The 26,004-nt window shown below is 59.2% G+C and overlaps 1 protein-coding gene across 10 annotated transcripts in view; it reads left to right on the top strand.

The window, feature by feature from the left end:
- TPCN2 (two pore segment channel 2) overlaps positions 1 to 26,004 on the top strand; it is a 36,774-nt gene that overhangs the window by 6,181 nt on the left and 4,589 nt on the right. For 2 of the 10 annotated variants that reach the window (XM_033208021.1, XM_033208027.1), the window contains exons 2-17: positions 2,723 to 2,829; positions 3,726 to 3,798; positions 11,395 to 11,460; positions 11,839 to 11,903; positions 12,675 to 12,775; positions 13,366 to 13,447; positions 13,653 to 13,739; positions 18,534 to 18,653; positions 18,786 to 18,845; positions 18,943 to 19,071; positions 19,879 to 19,928; positions 21,396 to 21,495; positions 23,383 to 23,454; positions 24,966 to 25,042; positions 25,407 to 25,506; positions 25,609 to 25,691. In XM_033208021.1, the coding sequence (XP_033063912.1) occupies positions 2,723 to 2,829; positions 3,726 to 3,798; positions 11,395 to 11,460; positions 11,839 to 11,903; positions 12,675 to 12,775; positions 13,366 to 13,447; positions 13,653 to 13,739; positions 18,534 to 18,653; positions 18,786 to 18,845; positions 18,943 to 19,071; positions 19,879 to 19,928; positions 21,396 to 21,495; positions 23,383 to 23,454; positions 24,966 to 25,042; positions 25,407 to 25,506; positions 25,609 to 25,691 (1,372 nt within the window). Of the gene's footprint in view, positions 1 to 2,722; positions 2,830 to 3,725; positions 3,799 to 8,059; positions 8,182 to 8,230; positions 9,567 to 9,774; positions 9,878 to 11,394; positions 11,461 to 11,838; positions 11,904 to 12,674; positions 12,776 to 13,365; positions 13,448 to 13,652; positions 13,740 to 18,533; positions 18,654 to 18,785; positions 18,846 to 18,942; positions 19,072 to 19,878; positions 19,929 to 21,395; positions 21,496 to 23,382; positions 23,455 to 24,965; positions 25,043 to 25,406; positions 25,507 to 25,608; positions 25,692 to 26,004 lie in introns of those variants that run through there. The other 8 variants (XM_033208019.1, XM_033208018.1, XM_033208022.1 and 5 more) reach the window with 7 other exon arrangements.

Here is a 26,004-nt window from a genome sequence, read left to right as displayed (position 1 = left end):
ATGGAGGCTGAAATGCGCGTGTGCGTTTCTGGCTGGACCGGCCGTCACTCAGCACGTCTGCAAACCAGGCCTGAGGTTTTCCTCTGTGGCCAGCTGTCCAGTCATACAGAACTCCCACAGGCACTGGGCGGCTTGCAGGGAGGACCGGGTGCCCCCAGCCTTGTGGCCGGGGGGCCTGGATAACACCTGGGCTGCCAGTCACTATTGGGTTTTGCTCATTCACTTTGTCTTTGTCAGGGCTGTTTGGACGTGGTTTGTCTTCAAAGCCTTGGGTCTGAGGGTCCCAGGGGCTTGACTGGCGTTGTGGTTGGTTGTCCTTGAAGGCTGGTCACCTGGATGCACCTTCCCGTCCTCATAGAGGCCTCATGGCCCCAGCTGTCAAGGGAAGGCCCTCAGGGTTGGGCTGTTGCGTCTGGGGAAGCTGTGCTGTGGTCCGTGTCTGACTACAGATGAGGGTGCAAGTTCCTGGGCAGGGGAGGGGAGCCAGCAGCACCTTCAGTGTCTGCTTGGCCTGTAGAGGGGCTGAGAGAAGCCGCTGTTATTAGGCCCTAAGACCAGAGTTTCCAGCCAGTGGGCAATGAGTGGGTTCCGGGTGAGCTGGGCGCACAGGGCAGGAGCCAGAGCCCTGAGCCGTTCTCTGTTCACCGCTGTTCCCTTGGCCTTCTCAGTCTTGCGCCAGGCCCTGGGGTCCCTTTTGCGGGTGATGGTTCACTTGGAGTGAGTGCTGGGGATCAGTCACTTGCAGACGTTCCGGAGGGCCTGCTGTGCTGCTGCTGGATGGACCGTGGTGAAGAGAATGGGCAGGTCTCTTGTCCTCTGAGACCCCCTTCAGAGTGACAGAGAGACTGCCAGCGCACAGAAGTGCCAGGCACGGAGTGTGATTCCCGAGTGTGGTGGGTGCCGTGCCGGAGAGGAGCCCGGCAGCCCTGGCAGAGGTGGAGTTCTGCAGGTTGGCAGGGGGGCTGAGCTGGCCGGCTGGGCAGAGACTGGCGGCTGGAGGGCCGCGGCCTCTGAGGCCTGGGAAGGGGCCGGACTGACTGGCCAGGCCTGCTCTGTGGACCCTGGAGGCCATGGGCAGAGCCGTGGGCAGCTGTTGGAGCGTTTTGGTTTTGTGCAAGGAGCTGACAGCTCTGCATTTCTAAAACAAGGCACTGATGAGCATGCGAGACTGCAGCTGAGAGCGTGGATTTGCGATTGACAGGCGCCAAAGTGTAAACGTGATACTCACGGGACTGAATCCAGGTGTGAGGCAGAGAGGAGGTGGGGGCAGGGTGCCCAGCACAGGCGGATCGGGCAGTGCGGGGGGCGCACAGGGCAGCTGGGAGCACCAAGGTAGCTGTGTCTGGTGCCGAGGGCGCCAGGCAGGATGGGAAGGTTATCATGGGGACCCCCAGGTGGGTCCCAGTGGCCATGAGTGGAGGGTGGGCTGGGACAGGAGCAGGGGAGGTGGGTGAATAGAAGGGAGGGCAGGGAAACATGATGGAAGCTGTGAGAAACTGGTGTGTGGTGGTTGGAGCAGGAGGTGGTGATTGAACCAACACTGGAAGGCTGGGGTGGGTTGACAGGACTGTGGGTGGGCACTTCTGTCCTCACAGCAGGAAGGCAGGGAAGATGGGGATACCTGTGTGTGTGTGGGTGTGCATGTGTGTGTGAGTCTGCTTTGCGTGGCCAGAAAGCAAGACCTGAGGCTGAGTATTAATAGAGAAGGAGTTTATTTGGCTCACGGCTCTGTAGGCTGCATGGGAAGCATGGTGCTGGCGTCTGCTTCTGGTGAGGCCTCAGGAAGCGTCCACTCATGGCAGAAGGAGACGGGGAGCAGGTGTGTCACATGGCGAGAGAAGCCTGCAGACTCGTTTTAACAACCAGATCTCTCGCGAGCCCTCACCTGAAGTCATTACCGCAGGGAGGGTGCCAGGCTGTTCACGAGACATCCACCCCATGACCTAGACCCCTCCCGCTAGGTCCCGCCTCCAACACGGGAAGTCAAATTCAACGTGAGATTTGGAGGGGACGCACGTTCACGCCGTGTGAGGGGTGGCTGTGGGAGCAGTGAGGCTGGAGGGCGCTGTGTGAGTGTGGGGGAGTGTGGAGGTGCGGCTCCTGGGAGCAGGGTCTGTGTCTGGGAGGGGAAGGCTTGGAGCGGGGGTCACATTGATGCCGTGTGAGTGATGAGTGTGGGAGCAGTGAGGCTGGAGGGCGCTGTGGAAGTGTGCGGGGGGGTGGAAGTGGGGCTCCTGGGAGCAGGGTCTGTGTCTGGGAGGGGAAGGCTTGGAGGCAGGGGCATGAGGGGAGGCGGGTTGAGGGATGAGGGGTGAGGAGGCGGGGATGGTACCCTGAGAGGTCAGGTGTGCTGGGCAAGGCAGGAGGGTCCCAAGGGAGGCATGGGGCCACCACCCTTCCACCTGTGTCCTGGGTGGGCAGAGGGGAGGAGGACCTTGGACAGGGATGGAGGCAGGTGTTAGGACTGGGGAGCCTGTGTGTGCAGCGCCCAGGAGTTGGGAGATGGGCAAGGGGGAGGCCTGCGACGGGGAAGGACTGCGGATCATGCAGCCCAGAACAGGTCTCAAGGCCAGCTCTGGAGCCAGGCCCTCCACTCCGAGCTCAGTGACTGTGGAGTGGCCCCCAGGGCACCGGGGTCTCTGAACTGCGTGCCCACCTGGGATGGTCGGTGGGGTGGAGCTAAGCACTCTACGTGGTTCTCAGCTGCCCGGATCTCTTCCAGCCTCTGCGCATCCGCCGGCTCCTCCGCCCCTTCTTCCTGCTGCAGAACTCCTCTCTGATGAAGAAGACCTTGAAGTGCATCCACTGGTCACTGCCGGAAATGGCCAGGTGGGCTCTTAGTGCCCCGGGCTCGTAGGGTTGTGAAGGGGCTCTCTCTGCCCCAGGCCATGTGGTTGCAGGCGGGGCCCATCGGACTCTCACCTTGGACTGCCTGCTCCGCATCCCTGGCTGGCTGGTGACGGTGTGGGGAGGCCGCTGGGGGGGCGTTTGGGGTCTCAGTGGTTCCCACAGTTCCCCAGAGGCCTCCCAGTGGCCTTCGACCTAGGCCCGGGGCTGCAGACACTGTGGCCCCAGCTCAAAGGCTGTGAGTCCCCTGGGCACTCCCTCCGATGGGTCTCCTCTTGTCCCCTCTGTCCCTACTGTGGCTGCGCCTTGCCTCACCCCTCTCCTGTCGCCTCCCACTCACGGTGTCTGCATGTTGCCAGCCTAGACTTCATAAAGCCGAGCTGCTCCTGACGGCACCCCTGCTTGCAAGCCCTCATGGCTCTTGTTGCCACTAGAAGCGTGGGGCTCTCTCCCTGCGCCCCAGGCCTAGCCTCCACCCACCTCGGCTCACCCGGTCCCGATCCCCTGTCACCCTCCGCTCTTGCCAGTGGCAACGCTGCCCGAGTCCCTAGTGGCTCACGTGCTGACCCCTCACCCTCCGGCTCAGGTGGGTGGAAGTGGCCTCCCCTCTGAGAGCCCTGGGCCCTTGGATGCTGTCTCAGCTGGGCCCCCTGGGTTTCATGTGTCACTGTCAAAGAAGGGACCCTGCCAGGGCAGGACCAGGCCTTTCCTCTGGGCCCCATGAGCTGAGCATGAGGCAGGGCCCTCGGGGAGAGGAGGACTCAGCTGCTGCAGACTCCTGGGCGCTTCTGTCACCGAGCCCCGCGGGCAGATCAGGTGTCCCTGGGTCCTGCCTGCCTGCCCGCCTGGCCTGGGCTGAGTGCTACGCTCTCCCCCAGCGTCGGGCTGCTGCTGGCCATCCACCTGTGTCTCTTCACCATGTTTGGGATGCTGCTGTTCGCCGGCGGGAAGGTAGGGCACCCGCGGCCAGGGTCTGGGAATGGGGCTGCTGGGGATGGTGTCTATGCTGTGACTACCAGAGGGGCTGGGCCGGTGTCTGCTGACTTGGCTTAACCCATGTGCAAACTCTGTCCAGTAGTTAGCGGTGGCCCATCAGGGGTCCAGGCGCCTGCCTTTGGGTGGCCACAGTGCTCCACCACCCCACTGCCCGGACACCTGTCTGTCCTGGGGTCTCCTGGCCTCAGGGCCACTTGCCCTCTGTCCTGGCTGCCCCTCTCCCACCCTCCCCTGCTCCCTCCCATCCTGACTCAGTTCTCCTGCCCTCTTTCCCACTTCCCTCCCTCCCTCCCTATCCCCTGTCCTCCTTCCCTCCTACCTTCCTCCCTGTCTCTGTCTCCCCGCCCCTCCCCGCCAGGCCCTTCACTGAGGATGGTTCCTCTGGTTTCTCCTCCAGTCCCGTTCATCCTTCCTGACAACCAGGCTTGCCCTGCACCCTCTCTGACTGCAGCCCCCCAGGCTGCGCTGGCCTATTGGGAGGGCCCTCACCTACCACGCCCTCTCCTGCCACTAGTCTCTCCCACCATATCCTCCTCTGTGGCTGCCCGGGGCGCGGCAGCTCGTTGCTGTGTGGAGGTGTCTGCCTGTCTCCCTACCCCGCTGCAGTGTTACAAGTTTATTCTCCTGTCCTGGCCGAGGGCACCATCCTCCTTGGGGCTGGGGCCACGCTGCATCGCTGCGGCTTTGTCGTGGGAGTGGACAGTGCTCAGCCTGCGCTGCTGTTCGTTTGTGGCCGCGTTGGGGTTTGCTGTGTGTTGTCCAGAAAGGGAAGGCTGAAGCCTGGTTCTCACCCAGGGCGGAAGCAGTCAGTGAGCCCCTGTGCGTGCATGGTGTCTGTATGTCTGTGCGTGCGTGGTGTCTGTATGTCTGTGTGCGAGTTTGTTAGTGTGCGTGTGTGGTGTCTATGTGTGCATGACTTGTCTGTATGTCTGTGCGTGTGTGTGGTGTCTGTGTGTGTGTGTGTGGTGTCTTACGTGGTGTGTGGTGTGGTGTCTGCGTGTGTGGTGTCTGTGTGTCTGTGCGCGTGTGCGTGGTGTCTGTATGTCTGTGTGCGAGTTTGTTGTCAGTGTGCGTGTGTGGTGTCTATGTGTGCATGGCTTGTCTGTGTGTCTGTGTGCGTGTGTGCATGGTGTCTGTGTGCGTGTGTGGTGTCTGTGTGTCTGTGTGCGTGTGTGCATGGTGTCTGTGTGCGTGTGTGCATGGTGTCTGTGTGCGTGTGTGGTGTCTGTGTGTCTGTGTGCGTGTGTGCATGGTGTCTGTGTGCGTGTGTGCATGGTGTCTGTGTGCGTGTGGTGTCTGTGTGTCTGTGTGCGTGTGTGCATGGTGTCTGTGTGCGTGTGTGCATGGTGTCTGTGTGCGTGTGTGGTGTCTGTATGTCTGTGTGCGTGTGTGCATGGTGTCTGTGTGTGTGTGTGTGGTGTCTGTGTGTCTGTGTGCATGGTGTCTGTGTGCGTGTGTGCATGGTGTCTGTGTGTGTGCATGATGTCTGTGTGTCTGTGTGCGTGTGTGGTGTCTATGTGTCTGTGTGTGTGTGTGCATGTCTGTGTGTCTGTGTGCGTGTGTGGTGTCTGTGTGTCTGTGTGTGTGCATGGTGTCTGTGTGTGTGCGTGTTGTCTGTATGTCTGTGCGCGTGTGCGTGGTGTCTGTATGTCTGTGCGTGTGCGTGGTGTCTGTATGTCTGTGTGTGCGCGTGGTGTCTGTGTGTCTGTGCGCGTGCGCGTGGTGTCTGTGTGTCTGTGCGCGTGCGCGTGGTGTCTGTGTGTGCGTGTGCGTGGTGTCTGTGTGTCTGTGCGTGTGCGTGGTGTCTGTGTGTCTGTGCGCGTGTGCGTGGTGTCTGTGTGTCTGTGTGTGTGTGTGGTGTCTGTGTGTCTGTGTGCGTGTGCGTGGTGTCTGTGTGTGCGTGTGCGTGGTGTCTGTATGTCTGTGCGCGTGCGTGGTGTCTATGTCTGCGCGTGCGTGGTGTCTGTATGTCTGTGCGCGTGCGTGGTGTCTGTGTGTGCACGTGTGCGTGGTGTCTGTGTGTCTGTGCGTGTGCGTGGTGTCTGTGTGTCTGTGCGCGTGTGCGTGGTGTCTGTGTGTCTGTGCGCGTGTGCGTGGTGTCTGTGTGTCTGCGCGCGTGCGTGGTGTCTGTGTGTGTCTGTGCGTGTGCGTGGTGTCTGTGTGTCTGCGCGTGTGCGTGGTGTCTGTGTGTCTGTGCGCGTGTGCGTGGTGTCTGTGTGTGCGCGTGTGCGTGGTGTCTGTGTGTCTGTGCGTGTGCGTGGTGTCTGTGTGTCTGTGCGCGTGTGCGTGGTGTCTGTGTGTCTGTGCGCGTGCGTGGTGTCTGTGTGTCTGTGCGCGTGCGTGGTGTCTGTGTGTCTGTGCGCGTGTGCGTGGTGTCTGTGTGTCTGTGCGCGTGCGTGGTGTCTGTGTGTCTGTGCGCGTGTGCGTGGTGTCTGTGTGTCTGTGTGTGTGCGTGGTTTCTGTGTGTGCGCGTGTGCGTGGTGTCTGTGTGTCTGTGTGTGTGCGTGGTGTCTGTATGTCTGTGTGTGTGTGCGTGGTGTCTGTATGTCTGTGTGCGTGTACGTGGTGTCTGTATGTGTGTGTGCGTGGTGTCTGTATGTCTGTGCGCGTGTACGTGGTGTCTGTGTGTGTGTGTGGTGTCTGTATGTCTGTGCGCGTGTGCGTGGTGTCTGTGTGTCTGTGTGCGAGGTTGTTGTTAGTGTGCGTGTGTGGTGTCTATGTGTGCATGGCTTGTCTATGTCTGTGTGCGTGTGTGCATGGTGTCTGTGCGAGTTTGTTGTCAGTGTGCGTGTGTGGTGTCTGTGTGCATGGCTTGTCTGTATGTCTGTGTGCGTGTGTGCATGGTGTCTGTGTGCGTGTGTGCATGGTGTCTGTGTGCATGTGTGGTGTCTGTGTGTCTGTGTGCGTGTGTGCATGGTGTCTGTGTGCGTGTGTGGTGTCTGTGTGTCTGTGTGCATGTGTGGTGTCTGTGTGTCTGTGTGCGTGTGTGGTGTCTGTGTGTCTGTGTGCATGTGTGGTGTCTGTGTGTCTGTGTGTGTGGTGTCTGTATGTCTGTGTGTGTGTGTGGTGTCTGTGTGTCTGTGTGTGTGCGTGGTGTCTGTATGTCTGTGCGCGTGTGTGTGGTGTCTGTATGTCTGTGCGTGTGTGGTGTCTGTATGTCTGTGTGTGTGTGTGGTGTCTGTATGTCTGTGTGTGTGTGTGGTGTCTGTATGTCTGTGTGTGTGCGTGGTGTCTGTATGTCTGTGCGCGGGTACGTGGTGTCTGTATGTCTGTGTGTGTGTGGTGTCTGTATGTCTGTGCGCGTGTGCGTGGTGTCTGTGTGTCTGTGTGCGAGTTTGTTGTTAGTGTGCGTGTGTGGTGTCTATGTGTGCATGGCTTGTCTGTATGTCTGTGTGCGTGTGTGCATGGTGTCTGTGTCTGTGTGTGGTGTCTGTGTGTCTGTGTGCGTGTGGACGTGCGTGCGTGTCTCTGTGTGTATGTGTTTGTGTGCCTGTCAGCAGGGAGAGAGGAGAGGGACTCTGGTGTGGATGCCCGCTTGCCAATGGCTGTGATTCAGGGGCTGTGGAGATGGCACCGGCTGACGGAATCTCAGGCCCTCCTCTGTGTGACTGTCCAGTGACCGCTGCGGTGGTGCTGTTTCCCAGGTCCCGTACCAGGTGGATGGCGTCAGTGTGGGTGCTGGAAGTGGCAACAGCCTCGGCCTTGAGGCTGGGGTGTGATCCTCCGCCCTGGAAAAGCCGAGTGTCCCGTCCTGAGGCACCGGGAAGGGCTGGCTCCTCCTCTAGGCGTGGGGTTCTGCCCCATGACGTGGCCCTGGGGGAGCAAGGTGTGCCTTGTGTGAGGGGTCAGAGTGCTTGTCGTGGTCTTGGCAGGAGTCTGGATCCCTGTCCGAGGCAGGACTTGAGAGGAGCATGGGATGGTGGCTGGCCTGTCCCTGCCTTCCTTCCCCGGCCATCGTGCCCTGCCAGCCTGGCCTGGAGCAGTAGCCAGGCTGTGCTTCCGGATGGCCCTGCTGGCATCCCTGGCTCCTGCTGGCTGGGTGCAGTGGCTGCCTTGCTTTAGCTACCTTTGTGAGCACGGTCCAGAGCCAGCCTGCTTGTCCTCTGCTGGCTTTGCTCGTTGTGAAGCTCCAACCTGGATTGATTTCCAAGAACCAGGGTTGGTGCTGGGGTGTGTGGTCTCCCAGCAGCCGTGATGGTCCTGTCCCATTTTACAGATGTTTCTCAGGTCGGGGCTGGGGGCTGGCTCAGGTCCATCGTTGCCGGCTGTGGCAGATTGGGCGGGAGCCCAGGGCTCCTCTGTGTCCCTCGCAGAGCTGTGGCTTGGGCTGGGCTGTAGGTACGGGAGGTCACGCCTAGGGTCTGCCCGAGCAGGGGTTGAACTGCAGAGGAGGAGCGTGAGGCCTACTGGGAGGCACAGTGTGGGGTGGGAGAAGGGCCGGGGCAGGGGAGTTCTGTCAGCTCTGTGGACCTCAGCATCTGTTAGGTGGTGTGGGTGCCAGAACCTGCCTCAGCTGACTCGAAGCCTGGCCCTGAACCTTGCTCAGTGGGCGCTCGGTAGGTTGCTTTATGTTTGGGAATGTGGTGGTTGGACTGGGTGGGAGTGGGAGTGGGGAGGCCCAGGAGGCCTGGGCCCAGCGCTCCAGTCCTGCCGTCCCCGGTGACTGCTGGAGGCCAGCCTGCCCTCCAGGCTTCGAAGGCCTCGCTCTGCTCCTCCACTGTGGCTTGAGCTGAGGCCCAGGAGGGGCCCACCTTGCTCTCCCCAGCAGGGGAGCCTGTCCCTACCCATGGCTCTGGGCCTGACAGTGCTCCCTGCCTTCTAACTTCCTCTCAGTGGCCCCTGTGCCCCTCCCCTTAGCAGACTGTGGCGTCTTCACCATCAATTAGTTCACGTGTCGTTGGGAGCCCCTGACTGGGCAGATGAGGGGACAGGGCCATTTTGTAGGTGAGACCTTGCAGGCCTCGGTGCTATTGATATGGCTCTGAGGCTGGAAGGGCGGCCTGTGTGAGAGAGAGTGGCCGTCACAGGCGCCTCCGTGCCAGGGCCTGCTTGCGAGGTCTCCCCTTCGCCAGCAGCTCGGCTCGTGGCTTTGAAACGATCCCTAAGAGTTTGCTTTGTGTGCTTTGTGTGCCAAGTCCTGCTGTGCCACCGGCCCATCCAGTTCACACAGCCAGTCTGGTTTGCAGGAACCACCCATCTTCCAGCTGGGCGTCTTCCAGCTGGGGGTCTGGAGGCTTGATCGGCAGAGGGTGCCCACGAGCCTGGCCCCAGTGAGAGCCCCGGGCCCAGAGTCTCGAGTGGAGTTGCTTTCCGAGCAGAAACCCTGCACGTGCCAGCTGTGTTTTGTGGCTGGGACCCCTCTCAGGAGGGAGAGAGGATAGGGACTCTGGTGTGGATGCCCCTTGCCAATGGCTGTGATTCACCACAGCCACGAGCACAGTGCCCCTGGGTCCCGTGGGTGGCCATGGGCCCTGACACACACAGCCTCTAGAGTAGGCTTCACGAAGGGTCCAACCTATCCCACCGTGGCAGCCTGGGCCCCTCCTGCCCCTCCTGCCCCTCCTGCCCCTGCCCGCCCCTGCCCTGTAGCCTCACTGCCTGCACAGTGCATGGCAGAATCGGCTGCGAGCAGGCAAGGTGGCCTGAGGGAGGTGACTAGGCTGGCCGAGGGCTTTTTGCTGTGGTTCTGAGCCGTCCTGCTTCCAGGCACCATGTCTGTGCGGGTGAGCGGTCTCCCAAGGTGCCCACTCTTGCGCCCTGAGATCCTGAGTTCGGTGCTGTCTGGCCATGAGCTCAGCCTGCTGGGAGGCCACAGGGAGATGCAGGCTGGGCAGTGGGTGGATGGTTCCAGCCGGTTGGGTCCGGGGCCTGGGGCTCAGCCTGTGGGGTGGGGACCCAGTGGCGTCCTGGAGCTGCCGCTTCTGCTCTCAGCAGGATGATGGGCAGGACAGGGAGAGGCTGACCTACTTCCAGAACCTGCCTGAGTCTCTGACTTCCCTCCTGGTGCTGCTGACCACGGCCAACAACCCCGATGGTGCGTGCAGGGCCAGGGAGGGACCTGGGGGTTGGTGAGCCCAGCATGGGGGGCCGGTGTGGGCCGCTGAGCCTTAGCACCCAGCGGGAGTGTCCGAGGCCTTTTTATCGACAAGTGGAAAAGAAAGGGTGACATTTTCCTTCCTCCCCTTCTTTTCCTTTCTCTTCTTCCTTGTCTTGGTTTTCTTCTCCCTCTCCCTTCTCCCTTCTCTTTCCTTCTTTCCTTTTCTGTCTCATGCCTTTGCTTTCTTACTCCCTCCTCCCTTTTCTCTTCGTCTCCTCTTCCTCCTCGTCATCTCACTCCTCTGAGAAGCTGAAAGTGGCTGGTGTTCTTCATAGGGTGATGATGGCAGTGGTCAGAGGGTCTCCCGGTACCCTCCTACTGGAGGTCAGTGGTCAGAGGGTTCTCCTGGTGCCATCCTGCTGGAGCTCCACACACCCACACTCCTGTGGCTGCTGAGGTTCAGCGGTGGGAGCCACTGGGCAGCAGCACGTGAGGGCCAAGGGTCTTATCAGCCATGATGCTCACCCTGTGTGATGCTGGTGGGGCCTCTGCTGCTCAGGTGCAGGTGTGGCCAGGATGAAGGCCACAGTCCTGGGCTTGGCTGTGGCCCACCCACCCTGGCTGGTACCTTTCATCTTGCGGACCCTGAGTGCTGTCTCTTGTGTCCTCTGAGTCCTAGCAGGTGACCGCAGGGGGAGCAGGACTGTCTATGGGGAGGGCTGCAGGGAGGCTGTGAGCTCTGCGCGCAGAGGGACATCCTTGATCAGTAGGGAGTTCCCCATCCTGGAGGGTGTGCGAGCAGAGGCGAGAGATCGAATTCAGACAGGAAGGCCTCTCAGTCCTCCCAGGAGACCTCTTTTCTTTTCTCTTTTCTTTTCCTTTCCTTTTCCTTTTCCTTTCCTTTCTTTCAGACGGAGCCACGCTATGTCACCTAGACTGGAATGCAGTGGTGTGATCTCGGCTCACTGCAACCTCCACCTCCTGGGTTCAAGCGATTCCCCTGCCTCAGCCTCCTGAGTAGCAGGGATTACAGGCATGAGCCACCACGCCTGGCTAATTTTTGTATTTTTAGTAGAGATGGAGTTTCACTATGTTGGCCAGGCTGGTCTTGAATTCCTGACCTCAAGTGATCCACCCGCTTCAGCTTCCCAAAGTGCTGGGATTACAGGTGTGAGCCAACACTCTCGGCAATGGAGACCTCCTTTCTACAATGGAGGCCTCCTTTCTACAATGGAGGCCTCCTTTCTACAATGGAGGCCTCCTTTCTACAATGGAGGCCTCCTTTCTACAATGGAGGCCTCCTTTCTACAATGGAGGCCTCCTTTCTACAATGGAGGCCTCCTTTCTACAAGGGAGGCCTCCTTTCTACAATGGAGACCTCCTTTCTACAATGGAGACCTCCTTTCTACAATGGAGGCCTCCTTTCTATTGCAAAAGCAAATAGTGTAGAGTCAGGAAGGGAATGGGATCAGGAACTGAGGTTGTCAATTTCCGTTATTTCTTTTTTCTTTCAGTGATGATTCCTGCATATTCCAAGAACCGGGCCTACGCCATCTTCTTCATAGTCTTCACCGTGATAGGTGAGTGCAGGTAACGTGGCCAGCATTCTGTGGTCAGGATCCCGAGAGCTCAGGGACTGGCATACTCTGCTCTCTCCATGACCTGAAACTTCATATCCGTGTGTTTCACTCCAGAGATCACCCCAGGGATCCCCCGCCAAGAGCTTCACCCCAGGGATTCCCCACCCATGGCTTCACCCCAGAGAGCCCCTACCCCACGCTTTCTGTTCTGTCATCACCGTCGACCTCATCGTCCTCCCACCCGTGACTGCGCTGGCCAGGCCACATTTCCATTTGATAGGGGCGCCCCCAGCACTGTGCTGTCCTGTGCTGGCCGCCCTGGTGTTGGTTTTGCTGCTGTGCTGGTGGCCTCCTGACTGTGGCTGTCTCCTTTTGAAGGAAGCCTGTTTCTGATGAACCTGCTGACGGCCATCATCTACAGCCAGTTCCGGGGCTACCTGATGGTGAGCGAGCTCCTCTATCCTGGCTCTGCCTGGAGCTGCCAGGAGGCCAAGTGGGGTGTGGCTTGAGCTGAGCGGCGGGGTGACCCTTGCTGGCCAGGCTCCTGGTGGGACGGGAGGGCAGGGTTGCCACCTCCTGTGGATCCGCTGGGGATACACATATGTTGTTGCTCTGGCCACTGCCAGAGATGGCAGCTCCCAGGACAGCGGACCCTAAACCCTCTTGAGGGGGAGCCGGGGGCCCCCCAACACACAGAGAAGAAACATGGCCCAGTGTACTGCATAGCACGCCCGTCAGATACCTTCCTGTGTGGCCTGTTCGGGAGTCTGTGACCAGTCCTCTCATTCCCGGGGAGTGAGGGAGTCTGTGACCAGTCCTCTCATTCCCCGGGGGGTGAGGGAGTCTGTGACCAGTCCTCTCATTCTCCGGGGGGTGAGGGAGTCCGTGACAAGTCCTCTCTTTCCCGGGGAGTGAGGGAGTCCGTGACCAGTCCTCTCATTCCCCGGGGGGTGAGGGAGTCTGTGACCAGTGCTCTCATTCCCGGGGGGTGAGGGAGTCTGTGACCAGTCCTCTCATTCCCCGGGGGGTGAGGGAGTCTGTGACCAGTCCTCTCATTCCCCGGGGGGTGAGGAGCTGCCCCCAGGCATGGGGGACTGGGCCCCCTCCAAGGCTGCCCAGATTCCCCCTCTGCCTGTTCCCCAGGGGAGGGACGGGTTGGGGGTTCTGAGCCGGGGGAGGGCTGGTCCTGCTGTTCAGAGCCTTCCTCTTTGCAGAAATCTCTCCAGACCTCGCTGTTTCGGAGGCGGCTGGGCACCCGAGCTGCCTTTGAAGTCCTGTCCTCCATGGCGGGGGAGGGAGGAGCCTTCCCTCAGGCGTGAGTGCTGAGCATGGACCCTCTTCTCTCTGAGGGTGGGCGCTGTGGCTGTTGGGCTGGGGCCGGGTGTTCATTAGGGGCTTCTCGTGCTTGGCCTGTCCCTCGCCCCTGCTGGCTGGCACCCAACTCACAGAAACCACCATGTCCCTGGTGCTCTGTGGTGCCCGGCCTCCTTGCCCTGAGTCCATGCCTTTATCTTCGTGCCCCCCAGGGACCCTGGGCTGGTGAAGGGCCGAGTGGCCTGGCCTTCTCCTTGTCCCCGTTCTGTGCTGACTTAGGCAGCAGAGCCAGAGGTGTGTGGGCCGGGTGTCCACACCACCGTCCTGCTTGGAAATGAGGGCAGAGAGCTTGAGGGACAGTGCGGTGGCAAGTTCTGGTCCTGACCGCTCATAGTGGTGAAGTCAGTTTGTGCCTCCTTGGGGGAACGGCAGTGGCAGGACGCTCCTTACAGGGGCTCTTGTTGTGGCTCAGGCTGCAAAGTGGCTTCACAGCAAAGCTCAAGCCAGATGCCAGGACTGGAGGACTCAGGCCCGGGTTCCGAGGGGGCCTGAGCTGGCTGTGCTGACTGGGCTGTGGGTTTTTCCCTGCAGAGTTGGGGTGAAGCCCCAGAACTTGCTGCAGGTGCTTCAGAAGGTCCAGCTGGACAGCTCCCACAAACAGGCCATGATGGAGGTACCCACCCCTGCTCCCAGCCTCCTCTGGGCTCCTCCCGGGAGGTCACTTGGGCCAGCAGCCCCTTTTCAGGACTGGGTGTGCGGCTTGAGGTCACCTGCAGCGTTCACAGCCCGTCGGGGTGGGGTTGGGGCTGGGGGCACTCGCCTCCGAGGGCGTTCACCTTCCCGGGCGCCCCCGCTGACCTGTGCTCCTTCCTCTGCAGACGCTGCGCTCCTACGGCAGTGTTCCGCTCTCGGCTGACGAGTTTCAGAAACTCTTCAACGAGCTTGACAGAAGTGTGGTTAAAGAGGTAAGTGGGGCCACGGCCGCCCAGGGCGGATGGGGGGCCGTCCAGTTTCCACCAACCTTGATCACCTGGGGAACTCCTTTATTGATGGGCGCCGGGATTCGCCTGTCTGGGGTGCTGGCTCCTAGGATGGGAACTGGGAATGGAGATCTCTTTGGCTCTTGGTGATTGGGGAGATTTTTTTTTTTTTTTTTTTGAGACGGAGTCTTGCTCTATCGCCCGGGCTGGAGTGCAGTGGCCGGATCTCAGCTCACTGCAAGCTCCGCCTCCCGAGTTTACACCATTCTCCTGCCTCAGCCTCCCGAGTAGCTGGGAGCTGGGACTACAGGCGCCCACCACCTCGCCCGGCTAGTTTTTTGTAGTTTTTAGTAGAGACGGGGTTTCACTGTGTTAGCCAGGATGGTCTCGATCTCCTGACCTCGTGATCCACCTGTCTCGACCTCCCAAAGTGCTGGGATTACAGGCTTGAGCCACCGCGCCTGGCCTGGGGAGATTTTTATGAAAATCCCCAGACCCCAGGAACTAGCCTGAGCCCAGCCCGACACAAATAAATCTTCCAAATGGTTTTCTCCATTTCCATGACAGACTCTCCTTTTCCTGTCTGTCCTTTCTTAGGAGGTCCGCATGCGGGTCCTCTCCAAGGCCTTTGTCTTTTACCCTTGACACTGGTTTACAGAGTTACCAGGTGGGCCTCAGCATCCGTCTAAGCTCTGTGTCCAGAAGGCCTGGGCCAGGTAGGCGGAGACATTGGGAAACTGCCCAGGTGCTCACAGGCAGTGTGGGGGCAGCATGGGGGCTGCTGTTCCAGCTGCTCAGCCTCAGAGGACTGAGCCGGAGCCTGGAACAGGGATGGGGCATAGAGGCGGAGTCGCAGACGCCTGCCAGTTCTGGGTCACTTTTCTCGTTTGCTCAGGCTCCTGGGATGGCACCACAGACTGGGGCAGGGGTGGGGCTGAAGCAGCAGACATTTGTCATCTCACGGTCCTGGCCGTCAGTCCGAGGCCAAGGTGTCACAGGGCTGGTTCCTCCTGAGGCCCCTCTCAGTGGCTTGTAGGTGCCACCCTTTCCCCATGTCCTCACCTGAGGCCTCTCTCCGTGGCCTGTAGATGCCACCCTCTCCCCGTGTCCTCACCAGAGGCCTCTCTCTGTGGCCTGTAGACATCACCTTCTCTCTGTGTCCTCATGTGGTCATCCCTCTGTGTGTCATCTCCTCTTCTTAAAAGGACCCTATTCAGATTGGATTAGGGCCCATTACTAATGGCCTTGTTTTAACCAAATTACCTTTTAAAAGGCCCTGTCTCCAAATATAGTCACATTCTGAGCTACTGGAGGTTAGAGGTTAAAGATACGAATTCTGAGGGAGACAAAATTCAGCCCCTAGCAGCTGTCACCTGCCTCAGGGTTCCCTGTCGGCCTCTGGCTGCAGGCCCCTGTCAGAGGTGGTTCTCTAAAAAACATGTTTTCTAAGGTCCTTCCAGACCTCTGGAGTCAGGCTCTGCCCCACCCTGAGCTTGAGTGCCACGTGCTCGTCCCCGTTGTCACTTTGGGCATCCCCTTTAGGGCTGCATTCCTCAGTGTGGCCCCCCAACCCCTTGGGGCTTGGGCGATGAGTGTGGTGAGGATCAACAGGTGGCACTCCGAGTATTCACGCCATCAAACCTCTGCTTGGGACAAGGCTGGGCAATGTGGTATCAACTTAAGGTTTTCTTGAAGATAGGAAAGAAATTTGGGTGCAGATACAGATTTCCCGGAAACTGTGGAGATGGTCCTCAGATGACAGAAAATTAAGAAGCAGTGTCCTAGATAATGGCGCTTGTCCTAGGGCCAGAGGTGTTTGGGGCTCAGGAAGCAACTCTTAGCGACTGTCGTAGGCTAGTTTGCTGTGATCCGGCCCCTTCCGGGGGCAGGCGGACGCAGGCCGGGAGAAGCCAGTCATCCTAAAGGTTCTGGAAAGATGGTTTTCGTCTCAGGCTTTGCTCCTGGTGTGCTCTGGGCCATCTGGGCTCTCCCTGAACCGTTGTTGCTGCTCACTCGGGTGCGGCTGAGTCCTGGTTGTCCAGAGCTGACTCTCCCACCCTTTTCCAGTGTCGGGATTTGATGAGACCTGGAAAGGAGTTCCTTGTCCCGTGATGCTGTGGAGGAAGGGCGGATGGAGTGCTTTGGCCGTGACCCAGTAGAGCGGGCTCATGTGTGCACAGGAGTGGGGAAGGCCCAACAGGCTGGCCTGGCCGGATTCCCAGCCCAGCCGTCTCCTTTGAGGTCCTAGCGATGCTCTTCCCAGGGCACCGAGCACTGGGCTTTGAGATGGGAGTTTAGGTTCCACAGGTTTTGGGAGCTGCGAGATCCTTAATGTGGTTTGCTGACACCTTCTTTCCTCAATAATGCTGACTGTAGAGGGGAGGCCATTGCCCCTCGGTATCTGCAGGGATTGCTTCTAGGACTCCATGTGGATACAAAATCCATGGATGTTTAAGTCTCATACGTAAGATGATGTAGTGTTTGCATGTAACCTACACACATCCTTCCATATACTTTAAATCATTTCTAGACTACTCAGAACATACCTAGCACCTAGGGATGCGGTGGGAGCTTGGGGAATACGGGTAAGCAAACCTGTACACACTCCGCACAGATGCCGTTTCCCCGAGTATGTTTTGATCTGCAGTGGCTTCAGTCTGCAGATGCAGAGCCCGCTGATGCGAAGGGCTGGCTGAGCTTAGTTTTGGGAGGCAGATGCTTCTGGGATTGCTCAGATTTGGGACAGCCTGTGGTTTTGGAAGCACAAAGAGGTGCTTTCTCGGTAGGCTGATGTCATGGGAGCTCCAGCCTTTCCGAGAGCCCTCCTGTGTGGGGTCACCGCCTGGGCGCCAGTCTGGCCGTGGCCAGGCAGTAGTTCGGTGCTTGCTGGCAAGCTTCAGAGAAGGTGCCCTGCCTGCTGCTGAAAGAAGTCTCCTCTTCATCTAAGAAGCTTTTGGGGTTAAAAATGTAGTGGTCACTCATTATAGACAACAGAGGAAAGTGGGAAAATCCACCTCACTGGCTTTCTACCCGGAGACAACCACTTTAGTCATATCAGTTATTTCTCAGGTACACAGCTAACGTATGAACACCTGCTCCCTGTAACAATTTAAACATACAGATCATGCTAAAATCTCTCTTGGCCAAGGTCAGTCTGGGTTAAAGAGAAAGTGTCGTATATGGAAGTGGCAACTATGATAAAAGAGTAACCATAAGATGTAAGGAAGCCGTGTGGTGTCCTCGGGCTGAGGGGAGTGCGTGAGAAAGGATGGACCTGGATGGGGACCCTCCAAAGCCGGGGTTCAGATCTCTTGAGAGAAGGTGTGGTTTCGCCCACAGGAATGCAGAGACGTTCACTGGTCTCCCTGGGCCCCGGTTGGTCTGTGGTCACTGGGTAAGCAGGAGGCGACCCTCCCGGGTGCAGCAGGCTCAGGCGGTGAGCAGGCGGTGGCATTGTCCTGCCGAGGGAATTGCGTGCCAGTGAGGGCAGGTGGCCTTTGGGCACTGGTTTCCACCCTGAGGACTGGGAAGCTGGGACATTTTCAGGAGGTCAGGCTGCGGCTGTAAGTCGCCCAGGGACTATGTCTGGGACAGAGAGCGTCCACATGTGCTTCACACCACACCCCGATCCACCCCGTAGCATCCGGAAATGACAGGGGAGGCTTGCCCTCCTGTGATGTCCCCCCACTTGCCTCCTGCGGTGTCCCTCCAGCCCCTCCGCTGAGAAAGCCTCACCTCCCTCTCACTGCGGACGAGACACTGAAAGGGACCCTACCGTTGTGGCTGAGTGCGTGTCCAGGATATTGGGAGCCGAGAGCAAGTTCGCTGATCACTGGCACTGCCAGTTTGGATCTCACTCAAGAGTAGCCACTCTATTCAACTGAATATTTTGGTGTTTTCCTTCCAGACTTTTCCCCGTGTAATTTCAGGCATTTGTAGGTACCGAAAGAAACAGTTGCTTTGTTCTTCTTTGACGTATACATGAAGCATCGCGATTTTCACTCCGCAGCCTGTTCATGCAGCCGCGTCTTCTCGCCCTCTCCATTTTCATATGGACTTTTTAGGGGGATGAGCTGTAGCGACGTGTCACATGTGGCTGTGGAGTACTTGACACGTGGCTGTTGCCACTGAATAACTGAGTGTTGAATTTCGTTGCATTGAAATTTTCATGAAGTAGCCGCCGGTGGTCGGTGGCCCCTGTGTGGGACGGCAGGTGCAAGTCCCCTTGCTGAGAAACATTTAGGCCGTTCCCGTTGTCGACCTGTGCACACATGGACGTGTCTCAAGGAGGCTGCTGAGCGTGGGAAGTGCTGGGTCTCGCGAGGATCCTGACGGTGGCAGTGGCTGCCCGCCTGCCCCTCACTGCCTCCTGCCACTGCCGGCCCACCGTGCAGGAGTCGGTGCTGTGCTCAGTTTCTGTAGCTATGAGCATATCACTTACGTGTGTTTTTTCACACAGCTTTTTTGTTTTTAAATATCAGGGTGACACTTTGCATACATTTAAGGTGACTCTAATATCACAGCATGATTTCCTTACAGCCTCAATGGACATTTCAGTTGCTTCTATTTCTCTTTGGGTGTTACAAAGACCACTGAGATGAACACCTCAATGTATAAAGCGATTTCTGTGTCTGGGATTCTTTCCTGTGACTGGATAGATAGAATGGGAGATGAGGCAGGAAAAAATCAAATCCCAGAATAAGAGGGCATGAGCGTTTTTGGGCCGCAACAGCCACGGCTGCTAGACTGTGCTTCTGAGCGTGTGTGTTCCTTACTCAGCACCCGCCGAGGCCCGAGTACCAGTCCCCGTTTCTGCAGAGTGCCCAGTTCCTCTTTGGCCACTACTACTTTGACTACCTGGGGAACCTCATCGCCCTGGCAAACCTGGTGTCCATTTGCGTGAGTGTGGATTTGCCTCAGAGCTGGACTGGAAGTGCCTGTTCCCACCCACCTTGCACAGGAGCCTGCCCTGCCTGCCTTGCCCAGCGCTGTGCTGGGCCAGCCGGTGAGCCCTCTGCTCTGGCTTTGCAGGTGTTCCTGGTGCTGGATGCAGATGTGCTGCCTGCTGAGCGTGATGACTTTGTCCTGGGGGTAAGTTCTGAGCTGCCCACCTGTCAGGGCCAGGGTGAGGCTGGGCAGGGCTGCCAGCCCTGGGGCCCAATGCTGGGTGCCTTTTCTGCCCCTTTAGATTCTCAACTGTGTCTTCATTGTGTACTACCTGTTGGAGATGCTGCTCAAGGTCTTTGCCCTGGGCCTGCGAGGGTACCTGTCCTATCCCAGCAACGTGTTTGATGGGCTCCTCACCATTGTCCTGCTGGTAAAGTAGGCGCGTCCGAGGCCGGCCTCTCCTGGGCGGGTGGGTGAGTGCCACCTGGGCGCTGTGCTGGCCCATCTCAGGCCTCCCCTGAGGACCAGAGGCTGTGGGAAGGTGGGCTTCTGTTCTCACTGGTGAGGGCTGGCTTCCCTTCTGGCCGAGCTGCTCAGTGGGTAGCCGGTGGGGGCTTTAGGAGACTGGGTTTCTACTGCATCTGAGTGTCATGGGGGGCAGGCTGCCACTCCTGACCCCCAGGGGAGGCCCTGAAGGACCCGTAGCCCTGGCCAGCGACTCCAGCCCGGAGCACAGCCTCTAATGTCACTGACAGACGGTGTGACCTCAGCATGGTGGAGCGAGGGGCCGGGGGGCTCTCAGGCACCAGGGTGTTCTCGGGAAACGCTTAAACTTCCTTTCCCCAGACCCTGTGGGAGGGAGGGCATGTCACCCTCGGTGTGTGTGTCACAGGCAGCCACATCAGAGTGACGTTTGCTGTAACTGGCAGGCCCCTTGGCACGCGGGTAAAGAGAAACTTGAGAAGGGCCCTGCGGTCTGTCCTTGACTCAGTATCTTTTCTGCCATCCCCGCCCCCCCAATCTGTGCAGTCCCCTGATTCCTGAGGCCAGGGTGTCTTTCCAGCTGAAGGGAGTCCCAACATCTGCAACCAACCCACGGGGTCCAGGACCAAGCTCTGGTTTCTCCCCAAAAGCCCCTTTTGGGGAGAATGTGTTAGAGATGAGCTTTATATTTCCTTTAAGGGCCGCCCAGATTAGTGTTGCTGTAGCGAAGCCTTCTTTTCTTTTGTAATTAAAGGTTTTGGAGATCTCAACTCTGGCTGTGTACCGACTGCCACGCCCAGGCTGGTATGTGACTGGGCAGAACCAAGGGCGGCTACAGCAAACAGCACCACCACCTAGCACCCCTGGGAGGGTCTCAGTGGTGTCCAGGGAGCCAGGCCTGCCCGCCGGGTCTGCCCTGACTCTAGGGCAGACCCCATGATGGTGGAACGGGTGGGCCAATCCCTCAGCAGAGGCTGTGTCGGGGCAGGGCCCTACCGTCGCTCTGGGCATCCTCTCTCCAGAAGCTGGCGCTTGCAGGCTGTGGAGGGAAGCCGTTGTTCCCCCTCGGAGATGCCCTCCAGGGCGGCAGTGGGCTCCCCTTCCCAGCACACATGCTGGGGGCTGGCAGCAGAGATGCCCCTGGCTCAGGTCTCAGGGGGCCTGTGATCACTGGGGTTGGGCTGAGCCCCTCTGCTGGCGGGAAGGTCCTTGGGAGAGCCCCGACTCACAGTGTGACCTTGAGTCATCACCTCCCACTCTGGATGTCACTTTAGCCCACTTAAAATAGTGGAGCCGGGGCCCGGGGCTCGCTGAACTCTGATGCAGTGTGCTGATTCCTCACTGCCAGGGTTCTGGCCATGAAGAGACAACCTGGGCAGGGACTCTGCCCTGGCCGTCAGCCAGGCTGCTCTGCCCTGGCAGTGTGGCTCCGGTGTGCCCGCGATGAGACAGGAAGGGTGGGGCACAGGGCCCAGCGTGCCAGCCTCGGCCCTGTGGTTAGGCCAGGCTCCTTGGGTCTGTGTGTGCTCTGTTATCCACCCCACTGCCTAGGGAGCAGCTGGGAATTGCTTGGAGGGGGTGGGGACAGTGAACAGCAGAGGCTTGCTGTTCCATCACCTCCCTAGGAAGCCCCCCAGGACTTACCTCAGGAAGGCAGGCAGTGCCACCGTGCTGCGCCATGGGGCTGGCATGGCTTCGTCTTTCACGTGCACTGAGCATGCCGGCTGCACTGTGGTCTAAGTCATTACCTGGGGGTGCTGACACTCTGGATGAGAATGGGTTTGAGTTTCAACAGAAATGAAAGCATGGAAAGACCGTGACCCGCCAAGCCCAGGAAACCAAGGCAGGAGACTTGGCTCAACCAGTTCTGCTGGGGCCTGAGCTGGAGCAAGTTCAGTGTCTGGAGCCTCTGTGTCCTCCCGTGTGGACGGAGGGTCTGTGTAGAAGGAGGGCTGCAGCCTTCCTTCGAGGACTGGGTGGGAAGGTGTTGGGGGAATGGGGGTCGCACCGGGGCTGCAGGTGGAAGCGGAGCAGTGAGTGACCCAGGCCCCGCCCTCTCACCACCCTGTGGAGGCTTTTCTGCTCCGGGTTGGCTGTGGGGTGCATTCTGGTCCCTGCCGTTGCCCTCCCTGCGTCTCTGTCCAGGAGCCCACGCATCTCCTTGTCTCCTGCCCTCCCTGCGCCTCTGTCCAGGAGCCCACGCATCTCCTTGTCTCCTCCCCGTGGGGCTCCTGGGCCCCTCCGAACCCGCCCCCCCATGTCTCTCCCCAGGAGGCCGGAGATGCTGGGCTTGCTGTCGCTGTGGGACATGACCCGCATGCTGAACATGCTTATCGTGTTCCGCTTCCTGCGCATCATCCCCAGCATGAAGGTGCGTGCCGGCCCTACCCCCGTGCTCGCCCCGCCCTCCTGGTTCCCGCTGCTGCGTGGCTCCAGGGTGGGTGAACCTGGGGCAGGAAGGGCCGGAGGACTGTGCTCATCACTCTGGGCTCCCTGACTGCACCCTCAGCTCTCTGCCGTGTTCTTGTGATGCTGGGGTAGGGTCTTTAGAAGCAGGAGAGCCCAGCACTGCATTTCTGGGAGGAGAGAGCAAGGTGGGCAAGGGTGTGGAGGGTGCAGTGCTTTGGCCAGTCGCAGGAGCTCCCTGCTGTGCTGGGACCTTGGGGCTGGAGCACTGGACACCAGCGCTCCTCCGGGTCTCTGAGGTTTCCAGAAAGGTCTTTGCCATGGCTCCCAGGGTGCTAGTAATGAGGGCAGCAGTATCCCTGGCCAGGGAGCTTGTTTCCAGGATTCCTTAATGCGAGTGCAGGTGGCTCATGACCATCTCTGAGCACTGGTTTCTCTTAATGCACCGGTTGGGAGCAGTGGGCACTTTGAAAGCGTGGGCAGTCAGAGGTGGGGGTTCTGGGCCTCACTGCTCCTGACTCCATGTCCTAAGACCCCTCTTCTGAGTGTCCAGGTCCCTCCTCTGTCCCCGTTCATCCTTCCTCTGAGCTGTGCACCTGTCCCACCTGGCAGTATGTCCCACTTGAAGGCAGCTCAGGGCTCCCGAGCCTTCCTAGGGGGCTGCTGTGCTGGGACCTTCATACACACACACACACACACATGCACACGTGTTCACACATAATTACAACCGTACAGGTACACACAATCATACACACATAGAATACAGCCACGCATACCTGATCTCACAACCACACATGTGACCATGCACATGCATACACACACAATCGCAGGCACACATGGTCATACACAGTCACACTATACACATCGTACAATACACATGCACATGCACACGTACATTCATATATACACGCACCCCTGCCTCACCGTGTGCACAGATGATCGCATGCAGATATCCATGTGAACTTGTGCCCGTGTAAGACACATGATCACCTGTGCACACATTGCATGCAGACATCCATGTGAACCTGTGCCTGTATAAGACGCATGATCGTGTGTGCACACATCCACAGTAAGGCCTCAGTGCCACCCACAGGTTCTTGGAAACTGTGACTTTAAGGGAAATGACGCACAGCAGGCCCTGGAATCACGCCGTTTTGCTTGAAGTCGCAGTTTCCCAGGGCCTCTCACGTGAGTATGTGCGTGCTCACGATGACACGCCCGTGTGTGCACGTCCATGCCGACTGATCTCCACTGTGTCGTTTAGCTGTGTTGTGTGATTTGGATTCCTCAGGTGGGTTGATGCGGCTGATTTGAAAGCCTTTCTCCTGGCTACCCTGTGATGAGGAGGAGCGGCTCTTTGGAGCTGGGGCCTCCCTGCTGGTTCTCAGAGGCCCCTTCTCAGACGCAGTTCCTGCGGGTGGTCCTGCCACCTCTAGCTCTGCATTGCTTTGGCGCCTCCAGGCCACAGAGTAGCTGACCCACCTGCAGTGGGTTGGGAGGCAGAGAAGGGCTTCCCACAGGGACTTGAAGTCAGTGCTTGAATGAGGCTGAGCTGGAGGTGTTGGGATGCAGGAGTGGGTGAGTGAGTGCGTGCGGGTGGGCGATGCAAGCGTGTGTGAATGCGTGTGGGTAGATGTGGGTGTTGGGGTGCAAGGGTGTGTATGGGTCGATGTGGGGGCCTGTGTGGGTGTGTAGAGGCGTGTGGGGGTGGCTGTGGGTCCAGGTGTGTGTGGGTTGGTGGTCATTGGTCTGCTCCATCTTGCCTTTCCGTCAGGGTCAGGGTGGTGGGCCGGGATGGTGTCCCCCCTGCGGGGCCAGGAGGAGTAAGGGCTGGCTCTCTTCCTGTCCTCAGCCGATGGCCGTGGTGGCCAGTACTGTCCTGGGCCTGGTGCAGAACATGCGTGCGTTTGGCGGGATCCTAGTGGTGAGTACCAGGCTGCTGCTGGTGGTGGGATATGCACTGGAGTGGGAGGCTAGGAGGCTGGCGGAAGGCAGTGCCGGGCCGGCTCACTGCTCTGTCGGCAGGAAGTTTCTTGGGTTTGGATGGCAGCAGGTTCCTGAGGCCAGGGGAATACAGGGTTGGGGTAAGAAGCCAGAGGCGGCTGGGCGCGGTGGCTCAAGCGTGTAATCCCAGCACTTTGGGAGGCCGAGACGGGTGGATCACGAGGTCAGGAGTTTGAGACCATCCTGGCTAACACGGTGAAACCCCGTCTCTACTGAAAAATACAGAAAAAAGCTAGCCGGGCGAGGTGGTGGGCGCCTGTAGTCCCAGCTACTCGGGAGGCTGAGGCAGGAGAATGGCGTAAACCCGGGAGGCGGAGCTTGCAGTGAGCGGAGATCCGGCCACTGCACTCCAGCCCGGGCGACAGAGCAAGACTCTGTCTCAAAAAAAAAAAAAAAAAAAAAAAAGAAGCCAGAGGCATCCCCTTCTTCGCAGAGCAGGGAGCTCAGGGTGGTGTGGCTGGTGGCCCTGCATGAGCATGCCTCCCTCCCATGCCAGAGAGTGTTTTGGTAACTTTTGAGTCTCTTGTGTTTTCTGGGTTGTGGATCTCGTTGAGAAACTGACAGAAATTTAAGAGGCACAGGGCCTTGCCTCCAGGACCCCAAAGCCCACACAAGCCCTAGGATGAGGACTTGGTTGAGGCTCCTTTCTTAGAGGGATTTCAGGGACTTGCAGCCACATTTGCTGAGCAAGAACTGTGGGACGCCCCGGCCTCTCCCCTTGGCCAGCCTTCCAGCTGAGGAGCCCGTCTGCCCTGCCTGGTGACCAGGCTTGGGCAGGAGAGGGGCCCGTGACTAGGCAGGCCCCAGTGTTGCCTCGGGTGGAGTGATAGGAGGCATCCTGTGCAGGAAGCCTGGCCGCACTTCAGGCAGTTTTGTCATTTTATTCTGACCATGTTGACATAGAGACCACCGGGGTGAGAAGGTGTCTCTGGGGCCACGGGGTGCTCTGGGCTGGACCCCAGCTGTGCTTCGTGCCTCTGGAAATAGACGCCGGGAAGAGAATCTTGCCTCAGGCGCTGTCTGCCCAGCCCCCTAACTTGCATAACAGAGGACACTGAGGCCCAGAAAGGGGACCAGGTTAGCCCAGGCGTGTACCCCTCCACTCTCTACTGATGCATGTTAGGGATAGGCCTGGGGTGGGCCAGCAGCCTGTCCCCTAATTGTGGCTGCCAGGGTACCTGGGGGCCCCCGATTCCTGTAGGAGCTCCATGACCACCCCTGCCTGTGTGTCTGTGGACCTGCCAGCCCTGGGGGAGGCCAGCTGCATGTGTTTTGAAGTAGCAGCCAGGCTGGAATCCCAGCCCTGGGCAGAGGGTCCTGGCCTCACAGGCAATCAGCCTGGCTTTGTGGTTCTGTCTGAGGGCGGGGAGGGGGTGGGGGCAGGTGCGCCCATGGGTGGGGCTGACCAGTCCCTGGCTCCTGGCCTCCCAGGTGGTCTACTACGAATTTGCCATCATTGGGATCAACTTGTTTCGAGGTGTCATTGTGGCTCCCCCTGGAAACAGCAGGTGAGGTGGGGTCTGAGGTGCCATAGGGAGTGTCTCAGGGGTGCCAGCGTGGGTGGGAGGCCTTGGCGGTGGCCCTGGTGGACTCAGCGTCTCAGGAGGGGAGGGTGTTCTCCCAGTTCCTTCATCTCCTCCCTCCACCCCGTTTTCCTGATCTCCGATTTCCACCTCCGCCCCGCGCCTCTCCTAGAGCGCTCACCTGGAGTCTGCTAAACACATTTCTCATGGCCTGCTCAGAGCAGCACTCTCCCTGCCCCCTGACCCTCTGTACCCCAATTTGGACCTTCAGGCCAGGCTGAGCACACCAGCAGAGGAGGGGCTGTAAGGTGTCAGGCCTCAGAATCTGGAGACCCCGCCCCTGACCCAGGTGTGTTGTGACCCCCAGCCTGGCTTCTGCCAATGGCTCGGCGCCCTGTGGGAGCTTCGAGCAGCTGGAGTACTGGGCCAACAACTTCGATGACTTTGCGGTGAGCCCTGCGCCCTGCCCCCTGCCCCAGCGCCCTGTTCCCTGGGCTCCTCCCTTCCCCACCGCCTGGGCCCTCCTGGACTGCTGGTCTCTGCCTCTGCAGGCTGCCCTGGTCACTCTGTGGAACTTGATGGTGGTAAACAACTGGCAAGTGCTCCTGGATGCCTATCGGCGCTACTCGGGCCCGTGAGTCCCCGTCTGGGCGGCAGTGATTCTCCGTGCAGCCTGGGGGTTCCCTTGCGTCCGGGCGTGCTGCACTGGATGCCCGGAGCGTGGCTGGGACAGGGACTCGGGCCTTGACAAGGAAGTCAGCCAGCATGGCATCCTGGCTGGCCTTGCCCCTGCCCCCTGCGTAGCCACATCATGACTCTCAGGATGGTGGCCAGTGACTCTGGGTTTACATCTCCTGGAGGCCATTGGTGTGTTTGGGGCTTCTGAGGAATTCCACGGGGGTGGGGGAGCCCTGGGAAGGCTGAATGAATGAGATAGTTCAGCTCTG

Source organism: Trachypithecus francoisi, unplaced genomic scaffold (genome assembly GCF_009764315.1).
Source record: "Trachypithecus francoisi isolate TF-2019V2 unplaced genomic scaffold, Tfra_2.0 Lachesis_group8, whole genome shotgun sequence".
NCBI lineage: Eukaryota > Metazoa > Chordata > Mammalia > Primates > Cercopithecidae > Trachypithecus > Trachypithecus francoisi.
The sequence above is the reverse complement of the archived record's forward strand: the minus strand, read 5'-3'. Positions and strand labels throughout refer to the sequence as shown.